A 26,411-nucleotide genomic window follows, 5' to 3' on the forward strand; every position below is an offset into this window, starting at 1 on the left:
CCATCTTCACTGTTTGTAAATGTCTTTTTTTTTTTTTTAAAGAATGGTAACATTTTTATTTATTTATTTTTATATTTATTTATGGCTGTGTTGGGTCTTCGTTTCTGCACGAGGGCTTTCTCTAGTTGTGGCAAGCAGGGGCCACTCTTCATCGCGGTGCGCGGGCCTCTCACTGTCGCGGCCTCTCTTGTTGTGGAGCACAGGCTCCAGACGTGCGCAGGCTCAGTAGTCGTGGCTCACGGGCCTAGTTGCTCCGCGGCATGTGGGATCTTCCCGGACCAGGGCTCGAACCCGTGTCCCCTGCATTGGCAGGCGGATTCTCAACCACTGCGCCACCGGGGAAGCCCTGTAAATGTCTAATTTGCTGCTTTAAAGTGGGAAGCCATCTCGCTCCCTCGTTGCTGTCCAATGGCTGTCATGTTGCAGATACCTCTGACAAGTGAGTATTTACTTAGTGAGAACCCATTGTTCTAAAATGGACTGAAAAGGAGATGCCGCACGTGAATGCATTTTTATTGCATTGCCTTTTCTTTGCTGTTTTTGATTTAGGAAGAGGAAACCCATAATGATTAAAAAAAAATACAGGATTTCTCAATCTGCTTGCCTTTTTTTTTTTTTTTTTTTTTTAAGTGTAGAAAGTGTCTTTATCAGTTACTTGGACTTTACCAAAGCTAGCTTTGGAGTCTCCTAAGAATTTATGTAAAAACTGTAGACATACAGATTTTTATTCCCGCAAGTAGAAAGAAGCAGTGAGCTTTTTCTTTCGTTCCTGACCTAAGTTAGGATTTCAGAGGATTAAAATACTAGCTCCAGATAATAAATTTACACGTTGTCAAAATAATTATACAACTAAGGTAAAGTAGAGAAATTAATTACAGATACTTGTAAATAATAAAAGAAAAAAGTCATGACATCATCACAGAATCTGTTATGAATAGTTGCTTGTAAATATAGGAGGAAGTAGTTAGGCCATATGATTCAAATGTCAACTTTAATTACAAATTAAAAAAGAACTGGCTGAGGTTGAGAAATTTAGGCAGGACTTTACCAGAGTCTAAGTGGCTCCAGGGAAAATCCTATATACTATATAGGCACTTTTAAGCAGAGCTTTTTGTATAACCGCTGCCTTAATAAACGCTTGCTGAATTATGAAAACACATTAGGCAGTTGTCTTGTTAAGCATTCAAATATTTTTGTGGAGAGGGAGAGGGACCTGGTATCTGGAATTTTTATTTCTCTGGAATATTATTGCTAGCCTTCCATTCTTGTTGAAAGCCAGTCCGTGAGCTGTTAAGGAATTTTCTCTCCATCCATTCCTTGGGCACATGTTTATTAAGCACATGCTATGTGGCAGGCAGTGATGGAGGTGCTGGGGATATAGCAGGGAGCAAAGAAGAGGAGGTCTCCACTGTTAAGAGCTCAGAGATCATGGAACACACTGAGAAGGATACAGATATACCTGTTAGGCAGCACATCATCACACCCACTCCTTTACTTGCTTATGTCTTTACCTTGAGCTCCACTATCCTGTTTACAACTTACAACTGTCAGTGCCCCTGGATGCTACACAGGAACACTGATAAGGACAGTAGGGATGGAAAGAAATGTGTGCACTTGATGTCGGAACTACAAAAAGAGAAAACTTGGTGACAGATCCCTGAAAGGCTAGGAGTGAGGCAGCTGGGGGATGGTGATGCTGTTAATCTGGGAAGTAGTGAAGTTGTGGGGTTTCTCGTTGGGGTTGGGAAAATGGGCTCAATTTTCAAGGTGTTAAGCCGTCTACGGAGGACTTCCCAGGGGAGGATTTTTCAGGAAGTATGGCAGGAAAGGGAGAGAAGGGCCACGTAGTGAAAGACATTTCATATTGTGCCAGAGAGTTTCAGTTTTGTCCTTCAGATGTGGAAGCCAGTAAAGCGTTTTGATCAGCGAATAGCATAATTAGATTTCATATTTGAAAGAATGCTTGAATAGCCACAGGTAGGATGGAAAAAGGAAACACCAGACATGAGGATTTTGGTGTCCCTGTATCCCAAAAGAGAAGATGGGGGCCCAAATCAAAACCATGGAGGAAGAAAAGGAGAGAAAGTGTTGGGTACATTTGGGAGGATGTGTCCAACCAAACACCCATCTTTCCTCCTCTGCATTTACATTCACTTTGATCATTCTTTATGGCGCCTACCTACTTCTCCTCATTGTGCTTTAATCTACTTTTACTAAACTGTAAAGTTATAGAGGGCAGGCATTGTATCATCTCATGGTTCTGAGCACGGTGCTTTACTTATCATAGAGGCACTAAATATCAGTGGTTACAGTGGAACCATTGGAAACCTAAATAACGTAGGGCTAGACCCAAACTTTTGGAAGATTTTTGCCACCTTCGCATTTTACAGATGAGAAGCAGGAATTGGAGAAGTTGAGTCACATGATTAGTTGGTAGCAGAGGTGGCACCCCGTGCTAGGTTGACTTACTCCCAACCCAGTGATGTTTGTGGGAAGTGCTCACCGATACCCACACAGCCTCGTGCTTCATGTAAGTAGCTCTCAGTTTGTTATTCTGTGTCAGACGGCATTGGAGCTGGAAGATCCTTCAGAGATGTTTGGTCCACATTTCACATTTGACAGATGAAGAGTCAGCTGTGGGTCTGTATTTGTTTGCTGGGGCTGCTATAACAAAGTACCACAAACTGGATGGGTGAAACGACTGTCTCACAGTTGTCTTCCAGTTCTGGAGGCTGGAAGTCTGAGATCAAGGTGTCTGGAGGCTGGAAGTCTGAGATCAAGGTGTCTGGAGGGTCGGTTCCTTCTGAGCGCCATGAGGAAGGATCTGTTCCATCCCTCTCTTCTAGCTTCGGGTAGCCTCCAGCATCCCTTGACTTGTAGATGGCGTTCATCCTGTGTATCTTCACATTGTTTTCCCTCTGTTTGTGTCTGTCTCTGAGTCTAAATTTCACCCTTTTTATGAAGTTACAGTCAGATTAGATTAGGACCCACCCTAATGACCTCATCTTAACTTGATCATCTACAAAGACCCTGTTTCCAAATAAGGTCACATTCACAGTCCTGGGAGTTAGGATTCCAACAGCTTTTGGAGGGCCACAAGTCTGCTTACAGCAGGGACCAAGTTAACACCGTTGGTCGTAGCGAGGGTAGAACCATAACCCAGATCCCCCGACCTCAAGGTCACTGCTCCCCACACCAGCCTCTTCCCTCATCTATCACTCCACAGCAGTAAACCCTTAGCTTTTGGGTACTTGACATTATAAGTCTCCTACATACTCTTCAAAAGTCTGCGGAAATGTCTATCAGCCTTACAGATCCCCAAAGTTCAAGACAGAGTTGATTTGAGTTTATTTTGGAGGTTTGACTTTTACATCAAGAATTAGACCCAATTTGATAAAGACTCCTTGGGAATTTCCTGAAGAGGATGGTGCCTGCACATCTGGTGCCCAGGCTGGACTGATTTTCCTTGGACAACTGGTCCATGCCCTGTAATGCACGATGATGATATTTCTTGACCAGTCCCACTGGGGAAAGCAAGGCAGATTCAAGCACAGTTTCTTTTCTTCCAAATCAGAAATGTTGCTTCAGAATGATGGTTTTCCCTCCTCTGTATCTGTCTAATCCCTAAGTGAAACTGACAATACCCTTTTATAAGATTTTTGTTTTAAGAGTCCTATATTATATGGTGCTGCCTTCCTTTTTTCTTCATGGCCCAACAAATTTAAGTCACATCAAAAAGGAGAGTTTTCCAGGCAGAACTTTCTTGTTTTCAACTAGTACAAAAAAAAAAAAAAAAAAAAAAAGCTTGTAGGTAAAGAAAGCTATTAGATGTCCCTCCTTGAAAGCAGCTTCTCCATCCTCGCCTCCATGCTCCCCAACAATTTGTCTTTCTTCTTGGTTTAGATGAAAGGAGAGAAGTAAAGTTGAGGCCAGGTCAGAAGGAGTTTGGGAAAGACTGAAGAAATTATTTGCTCCTCTGTAGGCATTCAGAGAGGGTAGGTAAGTGGGACTTGCAAAGAGAAGCTGTACCCTCCCTGTAGATGTTCTCTGTATTCTTATTTTGTATTCTTCTGCCCTCTCTCTGGTCCTTTTTTCAAAGAAGCTTGGCAGTTGTTTAAAACTGCCCACTCACAAAAACAAAGCAACAGAAAATTCCTATCATCATTTTGAGGCTTTCCTATGCTGCCACCTGGGAATATTTTTCCTTAGCTGCTGTTACACTTTTAATGTTTCTAGCAAGCTGGACTGGGAAATAAGAAACAATTGTTTCTTACGAAAGAAAGCATTTCATCAGTGCCATGGGGGTATGGGGGTGTGTTTTCAGTTTCGGTGCCCTTGCAAACTTATTTGGCTGTTCACATAATCAGCATGAGTGGTCAGTGGCCGGTCAAAGCTGTAAGCTCGGTGAACAGTGATAATTGTGCCCTGGACGGGTGGATGCTACCCATCCAATTCTACTCTCTCCTTCTTCAGTTTATCGCAACTATCCAGATCTTATACTAAACTGTATATAGATGGTCATCAGTTCTCCCACATAGATATAGAGTAATTTTTGAATCTGAGTTCTGTCTTTCAGATTTTCACATTTGTCCCATGAAGCCACTATTTTAAAATAATGGCTCCATAAAATCTCTGTGAACCCCACTTGGAGTATGAAAACAGAAGTAAAGAAACAGCTATCTTACGGAATCCACAAATGTTAAAACAAATGATCAAATTGGGAAGAAAGGAGTGATCCCGTTTTTGTCAGTTATTCTTACATGTCACCCAAACCAATTGTTATTGAATCTCAATTATTAATATCTGGGTCAGGCTAACAGGATAAAGGTTCAAAGGGTAGCATTGTATGTATTGTATCTAATGCTTAGGTACTAATATAATAAAGAGATATTATAATATAATAGAGATAATTATTATCATGTTTCATAAAGAAAATGTTTAAAGAAAATGCTGCCGGTAGATCCAGGTGGATATTCCAGCTTTCACTTTGGCACTGGACCATCTGTAGTTGCTTGCCTCTAGCCTCTACTGAGTTCTAGTCCGTGAAGTCCATCTCTATGAAAAAAAAAAAAAAAGAGAAAAAAGGTCTTAATTTATATATATTTTACAAGCCCCAGAGCTGTGTGTTTTGTGAATCATAGAACAAATGATATGTCTCCTGCTATTTGAGAAGAGCGGCTGACTTAAAAAGAGAAAGTTTATCACTAACAAGGCTTATGCATCTGTGCATTTATTGATAACTAAGACCAAATTTTCGTGCTATTGTTATCTCTTCTCCCCTAGTTCCTGTCTACACTAGGTTTATTTATATGGGAGAAGAAGCATCTAGCTGACGCCATGTTGCTCAGTCAGCTTCTCTCAGCGAACTTCGTTTGTCATCTCAGTGAGTCATTATGACAGAATTATAATTTTAGCATGCTATGCTATTTGCTGAAAAGTGTCCATTTTTGGTGGAACAGAGACCCTACAGTTCAAAAAACTGTGGGCGGGCAAATCAATGCCATGATTAAGTGATATTAACAGACACCCTGAAGATTTAAAAGCCTTGTTCTGTTTCAAGGAAGCAGCTGAGAAGAAAATGCCTAGCAGGGGTTAAACCCAAATGCCTTCACGGCAGCCTATTTCTGTCAACACTCTGTTCAGGAAATAAACATTTATGCTTTCTGAAATGAAAGTGTATTTTTGAAGACTAGCCGTCAGATATTTTTTGCCCTTCACACTTTCAAATGCTTAGCCTTTTTTGTAAGTTGACGGCAAAGTGCATCCGTTTGCTGGGCTAAGAAGAAATAAATAAATAAAAGCGGTTGACAAGTGCCGTAGCACCACTGTCAACCTCCGAAGTTTCCAGTAGAAGGAAAGGGGGTTGGCACAAAGCATGGTTTCTTCCAGCCTGTTACTTCAGGGGTACCTGCCTCTTGAGAAGCTTTCCAATCCTTCCAAATGATGTTATGCCCCAGTGCCATCTGCTTTATTTGGAGCACACTGTATTGCAGATAAACACGCTATTTAACTGTGGGTTAAGGTAGCGAGTCATTCTGCCTGCAGAATGCCTGAGATACGTTAAAGGGCACTGATCCTAGGATGGAGATGAAGAGAGATCAGGGTTGTCAGTGACATGCATGGAATGGGCTGGAGCTGGGGAAGAAAAAAGGTACCATGATACCAGTGTATTTTAAAAAGCTGTAATATGGCTGAACATTTAAAACTATAACCTGTCACACACCAAAGATTAAGATCCTGGGATGTACAAAACATGAAGTTCCAATGACTCCACTGCAAAGCATGTTTTATTTCACTTCGGAAGGAGGTTTCTCTCCGAAGATAGCTAAAGGTTATAGATGCTGAGGACCTCGAACTTGTCGCCCAAGAGCTATAAAACACCACTAAATGCCCAGTAAAAGCACAAGCAAGTAATTATCATTTGGATGCAAGCATGCGTGTGCCAATGGAGCCGTAGTGTTTTTAGAAAATTCCTTAGACTCAGTTTATTAAAATATACATTTTCATCTAGATCTTGGTCACTTAGGTTGTTATACTTTGCTCAGGACGACTGATAAAATTATCATTTTATCCACGTGTCTTTATGAATGTAAAATAGAACTAGCGCTCCTCAAGGCCAGGGAGAAATTTTTTGAGGAATTAAAATATCATCTCGATTAGGTATTCAGCCTCCTTAGTGCTCAGGTGAACACAGCTAGCTCATAACAAGGCTATTTAACAAGGCTGTTATCCAGGCATTTGGGCCGGACAGCTCTTTGTGACAGTTTCTATAGATTGCAGAGGTTTGGGAGGAAAGGGTTAAACTGTTGGGATCCAGCTATTTCTAGACCAAGAAGAGATAAAAAAGGCCAGACTTTTTTATATTGTGTAAAGCATGGGTTGTCTTCTTTTCCCTATGGTTTTGCAAAAATTATACCTCCTCTAATCAGCTTGAAATAGACTTGAGGCAATCCAACAGACCTTTTGTGCTATATCCATCTTTATGTGCTCCCCAACCTGCCCCCCCCCAAAAGGAGAACCTTTTCTTTACCCTTTTCCTTCTTTTTATTTCATTAAGAATTGAAAGGAAAAGTTTGGTTTACATACACTCTCTCTCACACACACACAGAGCCATCCACCTAGAAGAATCAAATTGCAGGATCAACCTAAAAAAATGAAATGTTATTGTTTTTGCTTAATTAAACCCCCAAGAAATGTGTGAAACATTGTTATGGCTGAAAAATTGTTCATTTGTAAATCACAGGGACAAAGGGGACCCCGTGCAACTTTAAAGTTTCCGTGCGCGTAAATGTCGATAGTGCGCCTTCTCCATCATCAGCACTAAATTCACATTGATGCCTCTTTTCTTCTCCGTATTGATCCTTCCATGAGAACGTAGATTTGTATCTGTTAATTAATGCGTCCTGAAACAGCGTTTGTATTAATCAGGCAGATAAGAAAAATTGGAGGCCTGCATCCTCCTGACAGCCGTAAAAGTGCTGGCCCTGATAAAATCGTGGATGGACCTCAATAAAAAAGTTCCTCCTTCCACTCAATAAACTAATCATCCTGCTTTTAATTATTCGGCAGAAAGATGTGTGGAGATTGGAGAATGTGTAAATCTATTTACTAACAGCAGTGTCTGGGAGGGAGAATAGGGCTGTCACAGGAAGGTGCTGCAGGCTATGCGCTCTGTCCATCTGCTGCCGCAGAAAAACTGCTGCTTGGGAGCAGGAAAAGGAACAAGGAAACGAAGGCAAATGGAAAATACCCATCCCTTTCTGCTCAGAACTTTCTAGATGATTATGTTTTCGTCTGCTTCATTTACAAAAGAAATTCCTACTCCATCCCTTTTCTTAGCTTAGATATTTGAATTTGCATGACGTCTTTTTCTTGCTATGGGGGAAGAGAAAAAACAATATTTGTTTGTTTTTTGGTTTGTTTGTTGTAAAACAACCTCAAGAGCAAATGGAACCGCACCTACTCAGATTAGATCATTATTCTTCTCTTTTGAATCCCTGTTAAAAGTTGTTACATCTCTAATGCCAAGAGGATGTTTATTAATGTAACCTCACATTGCAATGATAAAAAAAAAAAGAATGGAAAAAAAGACATAGCCAGTCTGAAAGAAGATCAGTTAAGTAACATGTAAGCGGCTTGATAAAAAAATGAAAGAAATGCTTTTTACACAGGCCCTAAAACCCCTTAAGAAAAGCTTGACTTAATCCCTCTTGATGATTTTATTAAACACTTGTAGTTAATGGTGCCAAATGGCAAACCACTAGTTTTCTCCAGCGGGCCAGGAAATCATTTCCTTTTCTTTACCGTGCTGTAGTTGCTAATATCACAAGTTGCATTATTAATATTTCCTTCCTTCTGTAGAATTATTGGTAGCAGGACCTTAAATCATGGTCCCATTGTCCTCAAAAACCATAGAGATGGTTGGTCACCCTTGGAATTCCTGAGCATAACCTTGGAAATGAAAGTGAAGTTTTAAGAACCATTTCTTTTTTTAGGAAAAAGTATGTGGTTGATCATCAGGTTTCTCCACTAAGACTTCCTTTTAGAGTCTGGGTCTAATTCCTCTAAAATTTAAATATATATCTTTACTCCTAAGTAAGTTTAATTGTACTACTTCATCTTTCCCTCTTGAACCACATTTTCTTTTTAATTTTTTTTTTTTTTTGCTTGTGTTTTCTTGAGTTCAGAAGGGACTTTAGACATCTATGCATCAATGCAGACCAGATTTTTGTAAAGGATTGAGCAGTCATCCAGGTATTTCAGATAAAAATAATATATCATACAGCTACACTTATGGAATGCATATTATATATTAGTGTTTTGCTGGGTTTTCTTTTATATTTCCCCAAAACAAAAATTAAGGTACAAGGAAATTGTCTTGCTTGAGGTGAAACAGCCAGTAGCTCAGTGGAGCCAGCATTTAAATTCAGGATCAGGTTCTGCTCATATTCTGTCCATCACACCTTGTTGCCTCCATATTTAACTTTTTTTAGTAACTGGATCTTAATATCAAGAATAAATTGTGGCTTCTCTATTTGGTGAGGAGGCCAGGCTACAAAAGATTCTACCCTCTTTTATACCAATAATCACCATTTAAAAAAGGAATTCATGCTAGATATCAGGGGGGCAAAATACCCAGTTAAGAAGGCTCTTTTGGGTGTAAGGATACTCCATACTCACTGTGCTTGTGACCGTTACAGAGAAACGGTTCCAAACTGCACTCTGCTGTGTGGCCTACATTGTTTGTTTTCCTTTATTTGGGGCTTTTGTTTTTTTACTTTCATGGTGTCTATCAGTAGTAGTTTTTAGAGATGAGGTAGTTGAAAGTTTGACTTCCTGTAAGACAGTCATGAAGACTTCCCCTAGAAATCAAGTATATTTCAACATTACACAGTAGTTCCTTCTCAAGTGAAAGAAACAAAACTACTTCTTTTCTATTATATTCCTCTCAGCTGTGTCTATAAGACCTTGAGACAATGCCAACAAGTTGAAGCTGGTTTGTGACTTTTACTTTGCCATTGGCAAAATGATCAGGGGCAATTTTAAGAGTGGCTAATCAAAGCTCAGCATAATTTTGAGCACCGATGCAGAAGACGACTACCGTATGAAACTAGCGTTGTATTATGAAATGACGGCTTTAAAGTAACTCGATCTGCCCATCTTCCCATGCAGGCTTCTCCACGCTGTCCCTGGCGGACCAGATGAGCCTTCTGCAGAGTGCTTGGATGGAAATTTTGATCCTCGGTGTCGTGTACCGATCGCTTTCCTTTGAGGATGAACTTGTCTATGCAGACGATTATATAATGGATGAAGACCAGTCTAAATTAGCAGGCCTTCTTGACCTAAATAATGCTATCCTGCAGCTGGTAAAGAAATACAAGAGCATGAAGCTGGAGAAAGAAGAATTTGTCACCCTCAAAGCAATCGCTCTTGCTAATTCAGGTTGGCATATTGACAATGGCCCGTTGTTGCATTTTCTAATATGTCAGTTTTACCCCTTGCCTTAACTTCTTTCTTCTTCAGGGATTTGCTAGACCCAGTTGTAAATTCTGAGGCAGCAAAATTATAGTCATTGTAGCTTTCTAGTGAAAAGTTAGAAGAAAAGAAATATCAACTTAAAGGGAATTATTTGTATTTTTTTTGTTTATTAAAAGCTGTGACACTTCCACCGCCTAATTCACTTACTAACATGAACCGTGGCACAGCAAAAACTCATGTGCATGTGGTGTAAATGGACACTCAGGACCAAATCAGCTCCTGTGTCTTGTTTGCACAAGTGAAAATAAGTGTGAGTTACAAATACAAATCATTCCCCCGCTCCCCCAAAATGCAAATTTTGTAATTGGAATAATACATGCAGTGTTGCCTTTCACTTTGGTTATCAGAGCATACTCTGTTTTCTTCCATTCTGGAATTCTCTAAAAGTCAAGTTCTGCTGAAGGAGTATTTCCCTCAAGGGTATTACCTATGCAGTAAGGGTTAAGAATTATGAGAATAAATTGGTCTTTACATGAGAACTGAAACGTACTAAAATAGGGAGCAACCTCTGATAAGTAAAAATCGTTGGTGCTTTGTTGTTTTTCCCTTTGTGCCTCTCCTGATGCTTGATTGTGGTCTTAAGTCTCTCTTAGCATTTGCATAAAGTCCAGGATAGATCCCTCTTTAATGACAGCTGATCTTTAGATACCTGCATGTCAATAACACGCTCTGATGCTATGTACCATTGACAGTCACACCGTGCCCCTCCATCTGCTTTTGTTTTGACCCTATCTTTGAACTTTATCTTGGTTGCCGGCCAGTAGTTTTCCCTTTAATTACAAGAAGGAAACTGTCAATAAAATCTGTTAAATGGGATGCAATGAGTGGCTTGAATGGGCGGACGGCTATTTGTTCAAATTCTGCAGCATTCAAGGTATTGACAGTTTGTTTTCTGGGGCCATATGTGACGATCAATCTCAGACTGGGCTCAGCCGCGCTGAAAAATGAAAAACCAGATTGCTTTTGCTTACTTGTGGATGACGACTTTGTGATTTGGCGTGGTCCTAGTGAGATGAGACCTTCTGCCCAAATTGCCCCCATGAGAGCCAGGGACGCGTGACTGTTTTTAGAAATAATTTTTAATTGATTTTGTAATTAACAGTTCATCTACAATATTGATGCATGAATCCTTGGACTGATAGGAGGGGGATTGTTTTCAACAATGAAGTTGTACTTTCCTATTTGTCTTCATGATGGCATTTAGCATTTCACACTTTTAATGGCGAACGTACCCCTCTTCCTTATAACACCATTCACTTCTCGCTTACTCCCCTGTGAAACTGTAAAATATGATTCTGTGTGACAAATGGCATCGTTGTCACAAACCCTGAGGAACCCCGTGCCCTGCTCTCTGGAAAACCAAAGTGGGAGATGGGATAGAAATTTTCTGAGAATTTATTAGCTTGCATGGACTTCCCATTAGAGCACCTCTCATAATTAGATGAAAGATTTTGCAGTGATGGTTTGGGAAGAAATTTTATTTGGAAACCATATAGTGATTCTAGTGTAAAACATTTACTTGGTTAATTATTTTTAAAATGAAGCCAGTGTGTTTTATATCTTTCGTGTCTCAAATTGCTTTTCGTGAATTATTAATTAATCATGAATGCTGAGCAATGCTAAAGCTTTATCATCAAAATTGCTAAAATTCTATACTTCTGGATGTTAGATGTATCCTTTATGGCTATAGATTATTATTTAGTTTACCCGAATTAATTAGTAGCAGCATTTCTGTTGCTGCTGTTCAGAAGTATAACCATTAATGTTTTTATATAGAGATATTTGTATTCCACATTCTCTGCTGTGAGGCAGAGGAGGTGACCTACTTTCAAGCAATGACGGGTGATTAAAAAGTTTATAGAACTAGTCAGTTTATTTTTCTTGTATTAACAGCCAGAAATAGTCAAACAAACCCTCTCTTTTTTCTAGCATAGTATTCTGTAGCATTTTTTCTTCTTAAAAATTTCTCCACCTCACAAAATTCTCCTGTAAGTAATTCTAACATTTTTTCAGCGTCTCAATACCAAGGAAAATTAATTGAATCAGAGTCCATAATAAAGGAGTAACGACGAAGTCCTATAGGGACTATTTTAATGTCTAAATTGTGCCACCTGTCCTGTGCTGTATAAATATGGCCTTTCTCTCATCCAGCCAGCCTGCAAGCCCCACCATTTTACCTTGGGATAAACCACTCAGAAAGGCATTTTGTTTGAGACTGTCAATATGATGCTATTTTATTCCATTTTTTTACCATTATTTGGAGGACAGCAATAAAGTTGCAGATTCAGTCTTGCCGGGAACCTGTGTTTCTTAAGCTGCTCAAACACAGCAATATGAAAATATTTTAATGCTTTTCGTAAACATACCAAAAAGCTTGTAGATTTTCTTTCAGTATTTAGAAATTTTAGATTAACATAAGAGACTTTAAACCTACTTTAGTGTGATTTATATAAGTACCTCAGCGTTCCCCGTATGGCTGTAGGTGTAAACAACCATTGTCTCATTAATCTAAATTTCAGCTTATTTTAAACATCTGTCTTTATTCAGTAATTATAAATGTTGTGCTTATGCTTGGGAAACAGGGAATTGGCTTCCCGATAATGGCTGTCATATTTTTTGTAGCTATGCTTCTGTCACATATGAATTCAGGAATATCTATAACACCAGAAAGCCATTGGAAGTGTATTCCCTATCTTCAGGTATATAGCCAAAAAAAACAATATATCATGAGCTAATACTGTAATTATCACATTCAGATCTTTGAAAACCCTAAATAATTGTTCCACTGATTTTTGAAGGTTAAGAAACTAACTGACTCACTTAAACTACACATTCTCTATTTTGGAGTGCCAACAGCCTTTTGAGAAATACTGCATCCCCGATACATCTCTGTGGGACTGAATTTAAAGAGGAAAATCTAGGTCACAATTTTAACATTGTCATTGTAAGGCCCCGGCTTTCCCACACGTACACCAAGAGGTTTAGACTAATCTCTAGAATTCTTTCCATGTGGGGAATTCTGTGATTCTAGAATTAATTTTATGTCTTTATGGGAAAATATAGTGAAATATTACTGCCAGCATTTTGGGTAAGATTATAGCACGTGGTTCTGTTCTCTCAATTGGTTCTATTGATTCTTATGTCTAAAATTTGTTTGAAACTATTATCACTGGCCCCAAGGTAATATACTCACCTTTACATAGTGGAAGATGAAAAGCAGTTTAAGATTAAGAATTGCTTTTAGTCCGATCATTCTCTTTGGCTTAAGTCACAAGACCTTCAACTCCATAGCTGCCCCTCACAACCCGACTGCTGCCACCCCAGACCCACCCCCAACCTAGAGCCCTGTGAGCCCAGCCCATGTGAGAATAGATAGAATCTACATATTTAAGTTGAGTTTTCTTTTTACTTCTGCATAGTACCTCTGGAGTAATAGCATCTATTGATATAAAGCTGCAAATAATATTTTGGTCATCAATTTCAAATCATCAGTCATTATGCTCATCTCATGACAGTATTTTGTTCTCAAGGACAAATGGCATATGTACAGAATGTGGTGTAATTTCAAGGGATTAAAAAGTCTATGATTTCTGTCGGGGAGTGGAATGGGGGCCATATTTAATCAGCATATTTGGACCCTCATACAAGTTTGGACTAGTGTTCCTCCATCTTATTTCATTCTCTCTCCTCTTAGGGTAGGCTTTTTCGATACGTTTTTCCTAATAGGTCCCCAATGAAGTATTAATATCACAGATGTACAATGCATCTGTTTATGTACTGCGTATATATGAATTTTACCTAAAAAGAGAGGGTTTTTTCTACTCTCCAATTTCAAATGTCACCTCCTTTGAGAATGCATGGTTTATCCACGTAACTCTTTTCTTCTCTGTAAAATGAGGCAGATGAATTGAATAGCATCTAACATCTCCTAACTGGCCTAAAATTTTAATCTCAGTTACTTTTAAGAGAGGGTGTTGAGTTTGGTCTTATATTTTGCGTGTGGCTTGGTCGTATATTTTGTGTGTGGTGTGTGTGTTTGTGCTAAATTGGTAATATAGAAATACTAACATCTTCACGGATCTAAACAACTAGTATAAAAGTAAAAACACCTCTTCAGTTCTTTAGTATCTACTGGGCCCTCAAACAATTTTACTGAAATTTGGAGTTTGCTGATTTGATACTCAGGAGATAGTTCTAGCTATTAGTCAAGAGATTATCCTTTTTTAGAATCTTTCTGTAGACATTTCTGTTTTAGTTTTTAGCCTCTGCTGGGGAATCTCTTTTGATTTCCACAGCGTGACTGTTTGGGTAGACATATCCAGTATCATTTTACAGGTAATGGAAGTGAGCTGATAAAGATGTGTGGCTGCTTTGAGACAGAGGGTTGGACCCTCAGTCCCTTGCTATCAATAAGCTATTAATATTTCTATTTCACAAATAACGTGTATACCATGTCTTTAAAAGGGTCAATGAATAAGATGTTAGCCAGTGCAATTTCACATCTGCCACCCTAAATTAGTATTTTAAGTTTAGTTTAGAATTTTGTCCCCAGTTCCTTTATCTTGCTGTCTTCGTGGAGCTATAGTGATATAAAACCACTCAGGAAAGTGACAAAAAGAATCGAAAACAAAATGTTTACCATATTATAACAGTTTTTAAGAAATGGTTAGGTCCTTTGTGGCAGGTAGAAATTTATTTTTAACTTTTACCCAAACCAGTATCTTATTCTATAAGATAAATAAGAAATCAGAATTATGCCTTTCCATCTCCTAGTCTGCTTCTCTTTGGTTTTTGCTCAAATCAGTCATCACTGCTTGAATTATTTTAATTTTATTTTAGATGATATATCTGGGAAGTGGATTGTTTTTTAATTTAATGCAATCCTTGCATTTCATGCACACCGTCATATTTCAAAACTTTATGTAGAAAATAAGGCTGGTTCCTGAACGTTTCTTAGCATGCTCAGTGATCACTGTGCCTTTATATAACATGGGAAATATTTGCTACAAGTATCTCTGTGCTTCCATCCTGCATTATAAGCACATAAAATCCTCTATAGTTGCTTTACTTCTAGGAGTTGACATAATATAGCACCATTTCATGTATAGGTCTTAAGATAATGAGCAATCTGTTATAAAAGGTCATTGGCATAGTGCAGAGCATTTAGGATGTTGTGAAAGGTTGAAATATTTACCACCCAAGCTGGTATCAAGATTCACTTCTTGGGTGTCATTGTCTTTATCACTTCTAGTAACAGGAGTTAGAAAGTTCTAGAAAAGTGTAAGATACTGAAGGGAGAGGGAAGGCCTTGAGTACTTGCAGCGTAATAGAAAAGACCTAGCAGGGAAATTATGTGACGTCAGCAGAACAAACAACAATAATTTGGGATTCGAGAGGGAAGCCTGGAGGAAAGAAACTATGGGCCACGAGGGTTTTCTGTGATTCACCATTTTATATAAATACAGTAGGAGAGTGATTTGTGTGATTGATATAAATGTAAGAGAAAGCAGACTTGATAGCCCCAGCAAGAAAGGAGGAAAACAGTCCTCCAAAAAAAAAAAAAAAAGTGTGTCTCAATGGAAAGCTGTAAAATCAGAAGTCCTGTTTTTCTCACCATGGTTAGGCACAAAATCAGAATTATTATGTCTATTTCCAATATTAGAATTATAACTTCACTGGGTTAGAAAAGGCCTAAAAGGTTTTATGATCCAACACCCTGCTTGATATATGAACGGCTTCCTTGGTGTTTCTGACAAGTGTTTCTGTAGTCTTGACAGGAATTCTGCTCAACTCACTACTTTCTAGCAGGGACCTTTTCATCAAGTTTCTCACTACCTCTCTCTCTAGCTCTCTCCCCATTTTAATAAAAACACAGATTAAAACGCACACACATACAAAACGAAATGTGTGCCTTAATAAGTGTATTAGTTCCTCTAACAGATCACCACATCTTGGTGGCTCTAAACCACGCTTATTTATTCTCCTACAGTTCAGGAGGTCAGTGGTCCATGATCAGTTTCACCAGGTTATTGACAAGGTGTGGACAGGGCCACTCTCCCTCTGGAGGCTCCAGGGGAGAATCTGATACCTGGCCTTTTCCAGCTTCTACTGTGGTGTTCCTTGCATCCCTTGGCGCATGGCACCTTCCTGCATCTTCAGAGCCAGGCCTGTACCATTTTGCTTCACTGGTGACACTGCCTTCTTTTTCCTTTTCCTCCCTCTTATAAGGACACTTTTGATTTCACTGAAGGCCCACCTGGATAATCTAGGATACTGTTCCCATATCAAGATCCTAAATCACAGCTGCAAAGTCCGTTTTGCCACACGAGGTAACATTTAGGTTGCAGGGTTGGACTACCCAGATATCTTTGGGACCGTTTTGCTGCCTACCACAATGAATATATAAGCAAGGTCAAGAAATATAACTTTGCATCTGTCCCAGTCGCTCTCCCTTCCCTTCTCACAAAAGTAACCCCTATCCTGTCCTGACTTTTATAGTCGTCACTTCTGTATGTTTTATAGTGGTTTTGTTACTAAGTGTGTATCCCCAGACACGATAGTTTCATCTTGCCCTTTAAAAAACATTGTTTTCTCCTTATGGACTTTTAAAGTCTCCTTTACTCTAAAAGTTCCTCTTTAAGATTTTGTGTTCTTATAGTTTATCTATTGCAAAAGCCAGGGCATTTGCCCTGCACAGTTCCCCAGAGTCTGGACTTTGCAGTTTATATCCTCTAGGGGCAGCTCATCATGTTTCTCTGCCCTTTGCGTCTTCTGCAAACCAGCAACTGGATCCAAAGGGCTTAATCAGATTCAGTTTCTAGACCTACAGGTGGGGTGCCGTTCTTTGGGAGACATGTAATGTCTGGTTGTCTCACTTTTTGTGATGTTAGCAGCCATTGGTAATCATTCCTTAAATCCGTGGTGATTTGTAATTTTAACCTTTCTTTTTTCATTCAGTAGTTGGGATACTTATACACAGAGATGCTTTCTCTCCTCTCTTATTTGGTTACCAGTGATACAGACTGAATGGGAAATGTGGGATAAATGCTTGATTATTTCTGTTTATTCACCAGTTTTCAAGATAAGGAATCAGCACCCTATCTTTTTTTAATGTCATTATAAACACATGTATTTAAACATAATCAATAGATTTCAGTCAATTGTAATTCTTTTTAAAGTTTAAATTGTCCCATTTGAGTCAGCGGGAACCTCTTCAAGTCAGCGTCTGGAATCTTTTTGAATGACTTAATAGTTGTACATACTCCCCTTCCTATTTATTCTGACAAGGTGTTCATATTCATCCTAAATATTTCCTGATTGGGGCCTGGAATCTGATTACAACTTGGGTGCTACTGGTACCGAATACTGCATACCTGGGTGGCCGTGCTTCCTGAACCCCTTCAGTGGAACAGAGCTAGGAACGCAGACACACACACTATAATCCTGATTGTGTGTGTGTGTGTGTCTTTTGGGGATATCTTGTTACTTAGTTTTTTGGTAAGTGTTTTCTATGGATTTTTAATTTTGCCATCTAGTTGCTCTTTTTTTTTTTTTTTTTTTGCGGTACGCGGGCCTCTCACTGCTGTGGCCTCTCCCGTTGCGGAGCACAGGCTCCGGACGCTCAGGCCCAGCGGCCATGGCTCACGGGCCCAGCCGCTCCGCGGCTTGTGGGATCTTCCCGGACCAGGGCACGAACTCGTGTCCCCTGCATCGGCAGGCGGACTCTCAACCACTGCGCCACCAGGGAAGCCAGCTCTGTTCTTTTATGTGCAGATTTGGAGAGATTAAAAGTTTTTGCTGTCACCACTGCCATCCTCCTGGAATACAGTTTACTGATTTTTAATCAAAACTTTATGATTGGCACCTTTTTGAAAACGTTAAGTTTGACTATCTATGTTAATCAAAAGCCATTGTGCCTTGACAATCAACCAGGGTTCTTCGGTATCTCATCTGATTGTAACTGAGAAGATCACTGTTTTAGACTCCTTATAATTGTATATAAAAATGTGGAGACGCAAATTATCTTTTAGAAAATAGACTTTTGCTCACTTCTCTGTCTTTTTCATCATATTATGTTTCAGTCCTTTGGTGATTAGAGTCACGTCGTCTGTATCGTTACTGCCCCTCTTCATGTAGGCAGCTTACTAACACTAAAGAAAATCAACATCTGTGTCCCACAGAAAAGGTTACTCTGAGAGTTGGTTTATAATATGTACCAGATTTGACTCTGTATATGCTTTATTTATGTCTAATATTCAATTCCGTCCTCAAAATAAGATTTGGCATCATTGAGAAAATAGTGCCAAGAATGAGCTACAAGTCCTGAAGACAGTTCCTAAACAGAGCGTGGGCATTCTGGAGTAGCTTTATTGCCACAGTAATGGATAATTTTACCATAGAGAAGGGCAGTGCCTTATTCCAGGTAAGAAGTACAAACAAAATCTTCTTTTGCAACGGCTCTAAGTGTCACTGAATTTTGTGGCTATTGGTATAAGGATATTTAGCTGTCTTCCCAGAGTAAGTGATCTGAGCTAGACATGTCCCTTTAGGGTCGTACTTCATGGAGGAAAATATTGGAATTGAACAAAAGGGTTCTATTTTATTATTAGATGTTGAAACTTAATATATGGGTGACGCTATACGTATCATTGGAACTTTGGTAATCTTTTGGAATCTTGATCATTTTAGAATAGCATTTGTTTGTCTTATTGTCTAGTTTAGTGATTCTCAACCCTGGCTTGACCATAGGATCACCTAGATTTAAAAAAATACAGATGTCCTGCATCCAGTCCAATTTTCTGATTTAATAGGTCTGGGCTTGGACCCAGAAATCCTAGGTTTTTTTTTTTTTTCTTAACAATTCACTCGGTGTTTTTAATGTTCAGCTTTGTACTGTCTGGTTAGTTCATAAACCTGTGATTTCCATTATTAAGTTTAGCTGGTTCCCATTAGCACAAATAATGGGAAAATTTCCTTTAAAACATAAAGTTAAAAAAACCCCAAAACCCAGTACCAACAACTAGAGTTAAATAATTATATAAAGTAATGCCAGTTCTACTGAGCTTTGCATAAATGTATAAATTTAGCCCGAAGAACAAAACAGAGATTAAAGCCACAGAGCCAGAACTTGAACTGGGATCCTTAATGGAGATTAATATTTTCTTCAGCAGTCTGCCAGCTGAATCATGGTCTAATTAAATAGTTCAGATTTAGTGAGTTTGCATTTAAAGTATTAGCAGCTCCGAGAATGGGTAAAGCTAAAATGAGTTAGAATCTTTTCTATAAATGGGAAGTTAAATTATCATAGTAATTTGATTAAATCATTTTTAAATCTCTCAAGCTAAATCACCGCCTTTAAAGAATAGTTTGAAGTCTTAATTGCTGTTTGTGAGCATATCTCTCTGCTATTTGTTCTCGCCTCATTTCCTGTGACATCCTATAATATATCTCCCGCCAGGCAAGAGCAGTGGGGAAGGAAAGACTTGGAGTTGGGGCTGAGGTGACCGTACTTCAAGCATTTCAAGACCTGCCATGTCGGAGAAAGAAAGTTATCCTGTATTGTTTCAGTAGTTAGAACCAGGACCAAAGGATGGAAGTTAGAGGCAGATTTGGGAAAATATGAAGAGGACACTTCTAACAAGTAGTTCTGTTCCTTGTTAAGTAGAATGCTCTCCATGTAACTGGCAATGTCTTTATTAGAAATGTTGTAGGAAAGATTCTTGCTGAAGACGCAAAGTTGAATGAGATGAGCTTAAGAGAACGATTTCAGTTCTTTAAAAAAAAAAAAAGGAAATGCCATGTCCGGTGTTATAAATCCTGGCAGCACACTTCGATTCAAAGACACCAGAGTTTAAGCCTACTCTGACACTTCCTAGCAGCCACCTGCCTTGCAGGGCTGTTGGGAGATGAATGAGGCAATGTTCATAAAGTGCTTATCAGAGGCGTCACCCAAAACAGGTACTTAAGAAATGGTATATTTATTATATTTATTCTGCTTTAAAAAATTTTTTTTTCTTTCTTTCTTTTTTTTTAAAATTTTTTGGCCACACTGCGCAGCATGCGGGGTCTTAGTTCCCTGACCAGGGATCAAACCTGTACCTCCTGCAGTGGAAGCACAGAGTCTTAACCACTGGATGGCCATGGAAGTCCCTATTCTGCTTTTTAAAATCAGTATATTTATTCTGCTTTTTAAAAAATCAATCTGTTTGGAAAACCGCTATTTTGATTTAATTTTATCTGTAAAGACTACAGTTCCTTTTTTCCTCATCCATTTCTTCCCCACTGTTTCCACTTAGAGTGTTAACGTTTAGTCCCCAGATAGGTTGGGTGAGTCCACTTCATCCCGGTTCCCTTATGTACAAAGGTCAATCTTCTGTGTATCTAAGCACTCACCGTTACTGTGTGTCCATGTCCACCATTTTCCCCTGAGAGTATTTAAGTGAAAACATAGAAATAACAAATATCAGAGCATGTTGTTGTCACCTCCGTGACTGTTTTTTTGTCACTTTCATTACCGCCCCCTTAGACAACTTTGGAAATTCCGTGTGCTTGTTTCTAAGAGAAGACACACAGGAAGTGGATGGATTTGCTCTGCTGAAAGGAACCAGATTGCAGGAAAGCCTAGGTAGAAGCAGTCCATCGGAAAGGCCAGGGTTCGTGTTGGAGAATGTCTGGAGTTCCACTCCAGGACACCACTGTCAACGTTTCCCACCCAGAAGAATTCCTTCTTTTGGCCCCACCAGGCAGGAATCGAGTCTTGAGCAGTAAACCCTTATAAGCAACTATATTCCAGAATATTCAAAACTCTTTTAAAGAAATGTGTTATTAACCACCTCATGTAAATGGTGGTCAATTCGCCAATGATATGATGAAACGATTTTAAAATGACCATGTTAAAAAAAAAAAAGCAGTAAAGAAAATACGAAGAAGTTTTAAAAACCTTTATTGGTTATAGCCGTTGATCTTTTAAGTACCTTGCCGTAATTTTTTTAATCGTATGTTTAGCTACTTGATTTTAAATTACATTTCCTCTCTCTTTTGGGGCATGTGATCTGATATTTGAATGATATGAAAGATTAGGCTAGGTACATATATCTCAGAGCTCTGCATTCTCAGAGAACTAGAATTATTAAACATGAAGAATCCCCCAAAGACGCCGTTATGTGTAATTAACAGATAAACTGTCATCAGAATCAATAAAACGTGCTAAATGATTCAAACTTGTATATAATTAAGTGTCTGTTTTAGAGCTAGAACTGTAACTTTTATTTTTTCCCCACATCTCACATTTCTCGCAAGAATAATTGTGGCAACCCTGTTAACCCTTTCCTTGCTTGACTGAATTAGATTTTTAAATTAGTCACTTAAGGGCAAAGTTCACCTTCACAAATGTGAAAAGTATTTCAGAATTCATTAATCTAAAGTCTGCAGAGAAGCAGGCTATGTCAGGATGTTTTAATGAACTGTTAAGAGTACACTAAAAATTCTAAAAAGATGAGCAATGTATTGTGATATCTGTACAGTCTACCACTGAGCATAGTGTTAGATTCGGTGTGTTTACACGGAGTTCTTAAAATTTTGGTTATCAACTTTTTTTTTCCCCTTTTGGGACATACGGGCTTTTTGAGCACAAGGTCTGAATTTTATACAACGTTACATAGAATAATTTTTTGATAGATGGCCTTTTATAATTGAATGAATGAATAAATACACGAATGAGGTAATGAATAAAACAGCCAAGACTGTTATCTGTTAAAGTGTTCACTTGCTCAGTCTCAGGAGGAAAGAAACCCACATGTTTGAAATAAAGGCTTTTTGTAGTAATTCCCATGTTCTAAGCCAGTATTGTAAATTATCTACTGCAGTGAAATTCAGAAAAATAAAATGGAGATTTTGGCAATGTGAGAGTCTCTGAACAAATCACAGTGTAGAGAAGTTCAGTAATAAGGTTTAAGTTTCATAACTCGAATCAACGTATTTTTTATTATTGTTAATGTTGTTTATCTTTCTGGCCTTGTACAGACTCCATGCACATAGAAGACGTCGAAGCCGTTCAGAAGCTTCAGGATGTCTTACACGAGGCCTTGCAGGATTATGAGGCCGGCCAGCACATGGAAGACCCTCGCAGGGCCGGCAAGATGCTGATGACGCTGCCGCTCCTGAGGCAGACCTCTACCAAGGCCGTGCAGCATTTCTACAACATCAAACTGGAAGGCAAAGTCCCCATGCACAAACTTTTTTTGGAAATGCTGGAGGCCAAGGTCTGACTAAAAGCTTCCCCGGGCATCCTATCCTGCACGCCGAAAAAGGGAAAAATAAACCCAAGAGTGATGTCAAAAAAACTTAGAGTTTAGTTAACAACATCAAAAATCAAGTAAGACTGCACTGATCATTTAGCAGCAAGACTATGAAGCAGCTTTCAGATTCCTCTGTATCCTCCTGATGAGTTTTTTTCTACCTTAATCTCATCTCTTCTCCGTTTCTTTTGCTCTTTATTTTTTTTTTCTCCCGCCCTATTCTCTTTCTCTTTCGTTTCTTGCTTCCTTCATCGCTGGTTCCCCACTCTCTCCTTTCCTTCCTTCCTTCCTTCCTTCCCACCCTCCTTCCTTTCTTCTACTTTCCTCCCTCTTTTCTCATTCTTCCCCTTTCTTTTAAATTTTAATAGCTCTGGTTATAAGAAAATGTTGCTGCCTTTCCTTTCTTTTCCTTTCCCTCCCTCCCTTCTTCCTTCCTTCCTTCCTTCTTTCCTTCCTTCCTTTCCTTCTGCTGCTGAACTTTTAAAAGAAGTCTCTAATTGGAGAGTGATGGAAGCCAGCCCTGCCAAAGGATGGAGATCCATAATATGGATACCAGTGAACTTCTTGTGAACCATAACATCCCCAATGACTAAGGAATCAAAGAGGGAGAACCATGGCACCTAAGAGTACAGTGCAACATACACAAATTGACTGAGTGCAGTATTAGATTCCACTGGAGCAGCCTCTAATTAGACAACTTAAGCAACGTTGCATCGGCTGCCTCTTATCATTGCTTTTCCATCTAGATCAGTTACAGCCATTTGATTCCTTAATTGTTTTTTCAAGTCTTCCAGGTATTTGTTAGTTTAGCGACTATGTAACTTTTTCAGGGAATAGTTTAAGCTTTATTCATTCATGCAATACTAAAGAGAAATAAGAATACTGCAATTTTGTGCTGGCTTTGAACAATTATGAACAATAATGAAGGACAAATGAATCCTGAAGGAAGATTTTTAAAAAATGTTTCATTTCTTCTTACAAATGGAGATTTTTTTGTACCAGCTTTACCACTTTTCAGCCATTTATTAATATGGGAATTTAACTTACTCAAGCAATAGTTGAAGGGAAGGTGCATATTATCACGGATGCAATTTATGTTGTGTGCCAGTCTGGTCCCAAACATCAATTTCTTAACATGAGCTCCAGTTTACCTAAATGTTCACTGACACAGAGGATTAGATTACACCTGCAGTGACTCCGAGTGGTCATGTATGTAAGCACCACACGTGGAACACAGATCCGTAGAATGATCAGGAGCGCCCCTCTCTACCTGGGAGGTCCAGTTGCCGTAGGATTTCTAGCTGCCACGGTGGTTAGGAATGAGATGCTGCCTGTTTGCCAAGTTACAGACCTTTTCTCAGAAGGAGCTGTGAGCCAGTATTCACCTAAGAGGCAATAAGGCAAATGCCAGAATTTGAAAAAAAGAAAAAATCATCAAAGCAGACGCCTGACCAAATTCTAAAACCTAATCTCTATGGGTTGATTCATTTAGGAATGTTTGTTTAAATTAATCTGCAGTTTTTAACCAAGAGCTAAGCCAATCTATGTGCTTTTCAACCAGTATTGTCACAGCAAGAAAGTCAGTCAGGTCCCAGACTGTTAAGAGGTGTAATCTAATGAAGAAATCAATTAGATACCCCCCAAATCTACAATCGCTGAATAACCAATAAACAGTAACCTCCATTAAATGCTATACCAATGGACCAGTGTTAGTAGCTGCTCCCTGTATTATGTGAACAGTCTTATTCTATGTACACAGATGTAATTAAAATTGTAATCCTAACAAACAAAAGAAATGTAGTTCAGCTTTTCAATGTTTCATGTTTGCTGTGCTTTCCTGAATTTTATGTTGCATTCAAAGACTGTTGTCTTGTTGTTCGTGTGGTGTTTGGATTCTTGTGGTGTGTGCTTTTAGACACAGGGTAGAATTAGAGACAATATTGGATGTACAATTCCTCAGGAGACTACAGTAGTATATTCTATTCCTTACCATTAATAAGGTTCTTCCTAATAATAATTAAGAGATTGAAACTCCAAACAAGTATTCATTATGAACAGATACACATCAAAATCATAATGATATTTTCAAAACAAGGAATAATTTCTCTAATGGTTTATTATAGAATACCAATGTATAGCTTAGAAATAAAACTTTGAATATTTCAAGAATATAGATAAGTCTAATTTTTAAATGCTGTATATATGGCTTTCACTCAATCATCTCTCAGATGTTGTTATAAACTCGCTCTGTGTTGTTGCGAAACATTTTGGTGCGGACACGTTTCCAAAACTATTGCTACTTTGTGTGCTTTAAACAAAATACCTTGGGTTGATGTTTCATCAGCCTAGTGCTAGGAATACTGTGTATCTATCATTAGCTATATGGGACTATAATTGTAGATTGTGGTTTCTCAGTAGAGAAGTGACTGTAGTGTGATTCTAGATAAATCATCATTAACAATTCATTCAGATGGTCAATAACTTGAAATTTATAGCTGTGATAGGAGTTCAGAAATTGGCACATCCCTTGAAAAATAACAACGGAAAATACAACTCCTGGGAAAAAAAAAAGGTGCTGATTCTCTAAGATTATTTATATATGTAAGTGTTTAAAAAAGATTATTTTCCAGACAGTTTGTGCAGGGTTTAAGTTACTACTATTCAACCACACTATATATATAAATAAAATATATACAATACATACATTGTTTTCACTGTATCACATTAAAGTACTTGGGCTTAAGGAGTAAAGGCCAACCAACTGAAAACGCAAGATGGGGAGATGTAAAAAGAACGAAGAACAATTTTTAGTTTTCAGTTTAATTGACTCTCAGCATTGCAAGAGAACAAGTATCTCACAAATAGGAAACACAACTAAAATTTAGATCTAAAAGAACTGCACGGGCTTTAGGGTAAATGCTTCATCTTAAACCTCGCTTGAGGTAAGTTTTTTTCAAGTTTCAAGCAAGACCATTTACTTAATGTGAAGTATTGGAAAGTTATCAAGGTGTATGTTTTAGCCGTATGATTTTAATTGTAATTTTGCTTCTTTTAGGTTTGTTCTTATTTAAAGCAATATGATTGTGTGACTACCTGTAGTTACACTTGTGTTTCAATCAGATCAGATTGTTGTATTTATTCCACTATTTTGCATTTAAATGATAACATAAAAGATATAAAAAATTTAAAACTGCTATTTTTCTTATAGAAGAGAAAATGAGTGTTGGTGATTGTATTTTAATTATTTAAGCGTCTCTGTTTACCTGCCTAGGAAAACATTTTATGGCAGTCTTATGTGCAAAGATCGTAAAAGGACAAAAAAAAATTTTAACTGCTTATAATAATCCAGGAGTTGCATTATAGACAGTAGTAAAAAGAATAATAATAATAAAACCTTGTCTATAGCTGTAGATGGGCTTCACATCTGTAAAGCAATCAATTGTATATTTTTGTGATGTGTACCATACTGTGTGCTCCAGCAAATGTCCATTTGTGTAAATGTATTTATTTTATATTGTATATATTGTTAAATGCAAAAGGGAGATATGATTCTGTAACTCCAATCAGTTCAGATGTGTAACTCAAATTATTATGCCTTTCAGGATGACGGTAGAGCAATATTAAACATGCTTCCACTTTTGATTGCTCCTTTGTACGGTGTTTTCTTTTTTCACGCTCCCTCCCCCACCACAGAACCAAATCAGTAAACACTGCCCTTTGTTGCTTGCATTCAAAGAGTATCTGAGAACCTGTTCCCTAAAAATAAAGTGGGAGGTTAAAGAAGAGCTATATAAAGGCTTGTCAGAATGAATTCTAGGGTGCCAAGAGACATTTTGCATATTTAAGAGTATGCAAAGTGCCTCAGGCACATTAGAATTCATTCTGACAAGCCTTTATATAGCTCTTCTTTAATCTTAAAGCGTCTCCACATCATTCTGCATTACTCCAAATTGTCGCCTCTATGTCAATGTCATAACAGAAAACTTTCCCCCTATTTTAAGATCCTATTAAAATCTGCTAGAGATACCTATTATTTCCCTCCATCCACAATTAAATCAGGCGCTGGCTCTGAGTGTG

General features: G+C 38.5%; 1 protein-coding gene across 14 annotated transcripts in view; it reads left to right on the forward strand.

Annotated features, from left to right (window-relative positions):
• ESRRG (estrogen related receptor gamma) overlaps positions 1 to 25,981 on the forward strand; it is a 639,858-nt gene extending 613,877 nt beyond the window's left edge. For all 14 annotated transcript variants that reach the window (XM_067729747.1, XM_067729742.1, XM_067729749.1 and 11 more), the window contains 2 exons: positions 9,673 to 9,942; positions 22,060 to 25,981. In XM_067729747.1, the coding sequence (XP_067585848.1) occupies positions 9,673 to 9,942; positions 22,060 to 22,304 (515 nt within the window). In that variant the 3' untranslated portion in view covers positions 22,305 to 25,981. The remainder of the gene's footprint in view (positions 1 to 9,672; positions 9,943 to 22,059) is intronic.
• Positions 25,982 to 26,411: the final 430 nt, after the last annotated feature.

The sequence above is a fragment of the Pseudorca crassidens genome, chromosome 2 (genome assembly GCF_039906515.1).
Source record: "Pseudorca crassidens isolate mPseCra1 chromosome 2, mPseCra1.hap1, whole genome shotgun sequence".
In the NCBI taxonomy this organism is placed as follows: Eukaryota; Metazoa; Chordata; class Mammalia; order Artiodactyla; family Delphinidae; genus Pseudorca; species Pseudorca crassidens.